At 37.5% G+C, this 3,754-nt stretch overlaps 1 protein-coding gene across 1 annotated transcript; it reads left to right on the top strand.

Annotated features, from left to right (window-relative positions):
• The first annotated feature begins 208 nt into the window (after window positions 1-208).
• On the top strand, window positions 209-3,248 carry LOC131074500 (putative disease resistance protein RGA3). Its single transcript, XM_058011134.2, has one exon. It carries the CDS (start codon window positions 398-400, stop codon window positions 3,056-3,058), a length of 2,661 nt encoding a protein of 886 aa, XP_057867117.2. The 5' UTR covers window positions 209-397; the 3' UTR covers window positions 3,059-3,248.
• The last annotated feature ends 506 nt before the right edge of the window (window positions 3,249-3,754 follow it).

Genomic DNA, 3,754 nt, shown 5'->3' with positions numbered 1-3,754 from the left:
TTCAGAACTATTCCCAAATAAAACATACATATCTAATGTTGAAATTTTTCATTCTCTCTTTAATATTTTTACTATAAAGCAGTAATTTTGGTTCTATTTTCCAATCTCTCTTTAATATTTTTACTATAGAGCAAGAGTTTTGGTTCTTGTTTAAGTTTATGTGACATTTCACATAAAACATTCATTCAGTCTTCAATTACCCCTTTAATATTTTTTCTCTAGACCATTACTTTTTGCTCATTACGTTTCAGTGTTATTCCCCCATAGAAAATTCAGATCGAATGTTCAAGTTGTTTTAACACATCGTTAAGCAACTTCGATCTGTTGTTATTGGGATGTATACGAACTTGAGAGATCTTCTCCGTCTACTTTCAGTAGTAGTTAGAACTTCTTAATAATGGATCCTGGAATCCCAGTAGCTATTATTGACAAACTTTCCAAGATCATAGTGGAGCCGATAGTCAAGAAAACGTGTCAAGAAATAGCGCTGGTTTGCAACTTCACGCGGGACTTTGACTGGTTGAAGGAGCTCACAAGTATACATGATTTTCTGGTAAAGGTAAATTTACGTGCTGTACAAGACAAGGGGGTGAAAAGATGGCTGAACCGAGTTCAGGACGTTGCCTGGGAAGCAGAGGACATTGTGGAAGAATGTGCTCTTCGCCCTCTTTATGCTAGCAATGTAACTCAGTCTTGTGTTTGCATTCCTGTTGAATTATATTTCCGCTATAAAATGGCAAAAAGAATTCAGAAAGTCAAAGAGCGGGTCATATTTATCACGAAAGGTGGAGAGCAGCTGAAGCTTTTGGGTGAATTAGTGTCGGCTCTCTCCGAACAGTCATCAAGCAATGCAGAGAGGAAGGAAAATAGTCTCCTGCCCAGCGATTCACAGCCTGTAGGGATTGAGCTCAAGGTTCAGAAGCTTATCACCGAGATAGATGGATCAACTGTTCCAGTCATTGCCGTGGTGGGGATGGGCGGAGCAGGGAAGACATTTCTTCTCAAAAACGCTTTTAAGAAAATCAGAGCAAGGTATACGCATTCAATCTGGCTTTCCATATCACAGGCATATTCTATTAAAAAATTACAGCTTGATTTAATGAAAACTTTAAATGTTGAGGTGAATAATGTAACTGAAGATGATGCCGCGCGGCTGATTCATGACGCTTTAGGAGGAACGAAATCTCTCATCGTGCTGGATGACGTCTGGAGGGTAGACAGAGAGAAAAATATCATGACAAGGCTTGGTCTACCAGTTGGTCCTGAAAGCCAATGTAAAGTTGTTGTTACAACAAGAAATAGGCAAATTTGCGACAACCTTGGTGCTTTGCCTTACGACATGGAGCTTTTATCAGAGCAAGAGAGTTGGAAGCTGTTCTGTGCTCATGCTTTCCCAGATGAACCCGTCCCGGATCAACTTCAAGCGATAGCTAGTCAAGTTGAAAAGGAATGCGGGAGGTTACCATTGGCTCTCAAGATAACAGGAGCCTCTCTCTCCCGCTGCACGGAGCTAAAAAAGTGGGAATTTAAATTGAATCAGCTCAAGAAGGTTGATCTTGTGAAGTTTGTTGATCCTAACTATGACTTAATTATGCACATTCTCGAATTGAGCTATGATTCCTTGCCTTCACCTCTTAAGGTCTGTTTTTCTTATTTGTCATTCTTTCCTGAGGATGAGAAAATAAATGCGGAATATCTCATAAATCTTTGGATTGCCGAAGGATTCATTTCCCAAGAAGGAGAATATCAGTGGGAGGTAGCTTGGCGTTATTTAGATCTCTTGGCCAGCCTATGCTTGCTTGAAGTAGAAGAGGATGAGCATCTAGTCAAACATTGTAAGGTCCATGACTTGCTGCTCGATTTAGCAATTCTTATATCTAAAGAACACCAATGTAAATTTTCTGTTAATGATGCCTTCACATCCGCGAAAAGAATTTTACTGCACCAGCAAGAGGCCATTGTACAAACCAGGGAATCTTGTCCGAGATCTCTTCGGACTCTGTCATTGTATGACACTTCCATTGAGAAAGTTGAGAAAAAGTTTGTCAGTCCTGTGAGATTATTAAGGGTTCTCGACTTGAGCAACACTGAGATCTCCACATTGCCCTCTTGTGTCGGAAAGCTAAAAATTCTCAAGCTTCTCAATTTATCATGCACAAAAATTAAAAAGATACCAAAATGTGTGAAAAGTCTTAAGCGTCTTCTCTTTCTTGATCTGTCTGACTGTGAGCTAGAACGTCTTCCTAAGTGGATCAATAAACTCAAATGTCTCCAGCATCTCAATATAAGTGGTTGCAATGATGATCTGCTGAGTCATATGCCCAAAGGAATTTCAAAGCTGGTGGATTTGAGGGTACTAAGATCGAGCCACTTGAGGTTCTGTGCCGAAAAGGATGGATTCTTAAAGTTGGAGGATCTTCCCAAATTAACCTGTCTTCAAGAATTAAGCTTAGAAGTTAATAAGGAAATGAACAACGGAACCTTTTCTCAGCAACCCTACATGCGCTATCTATCAGTTAAATCATCTGGTGCAATATCTTCTTTGCCGCCGAATCTCTCCGACATGCAGTATCTACAAACACTTAAACTCGAGAAATTTGCTGTGCCGAATTGGCTGTGTGCGCTAACGGATCTAGCGTATCTCAAATTAGAAAAGTGTGACTGTAGCTATTATCCGGAATTTCAAAACTTGCCTAACTTGAAAAAGTTGGTATTAGATGGTGATAACACTTGTACAGAACTACCAAAGGTGTTTGGAAAGCCATCTGGGTTTCCCAAGCTACGCTTTCTGACAATTATGAATTTCTCTAATTTGGAGGTGCTGCCAGATTTAGAGGATGGAGCAATGCCCTTCCTGCAGGAGTTCTATGTAGGATCTTGTCCGCGAGTGAAGAAAGTTCCAGAGGGTTTAGAATGGTTGACAAAACTAAAGAAGTTCTACTACACTGGGAATGAAAACGATGAATTGAACAGAGGCCAGCAATTCTGGGATAATATCAGAGCAAATATCAAAGATCAAAATAATTCTCAAGTGGAAATCATTGTAACTATTATTTAGCTGTTTCGCAATTATGAATTCAGAGATAAACTGGGTTAAGAACAGCAAGTTTGGAATGAGATCAAAGCAGAACGAGCGTATGTGGACCTGGTAAGATAGTATTCAGCAAATGATTTATTTAGTTCAGTATTTTATTAATCATCCAATAATTGTTTTTAGTAGTGTAAGTTTTTCCAATTAGTTTGTCAGTCAGCAAATCATTTACTTTCTCTGAAGTTCTGAATTTAAATAAAAATATTTTACTTCAAATTATTTAAATCTTACTTTCTATTGGATGTTAAAAGATGTTTACATAATTTTCAATTATCTATCAACTCCAAGTTGTGGGCTTAGTTTTTTATTTTCCAAAATAATTAATTGCAAGATTTTTATTGGTTTATTCTTTAATATATTTTAAATAGAATTGATAAAGTAAATAAATATATTCATAATCAACTAAATGTTTGTATGGTGTGTAATTTGTGGCAGTCAATCAATACACAAATTTGTAAAGGTTCTATATATGCCTATTGCAGATAACAAAAAAGTTAGTCTATTAAAATGTCTGTATGGATGCATTTAATGCACAGCCAGTCTGGTGGTTAACGAATGAAAATGTTATCTATGACAAAATTGAATTATTTTCTACTGTTTGCATGTATATTATGAATAGTTTGCTTAGCCCAACTCATCAAATTAATGTCTTGCACCCAAAAA

This window comes from Cryptomeria japonica, chromosome 7, assembly GCF_030272615.1.
Source record: "Cryptomeria japonica chromosome 7, Sugi_1.0, whole genome shotgun sequence".
Lineage (NCBI taxonomy): Eukaryota > Viridiplantae > Streptophyta > Pinopsida > Cupressales > Cupressaceae > Cryptomeria > Cryptomeria japonica.
This window is presented reverse-complemented; position numbering and strand designations above follow the sequence as displayed.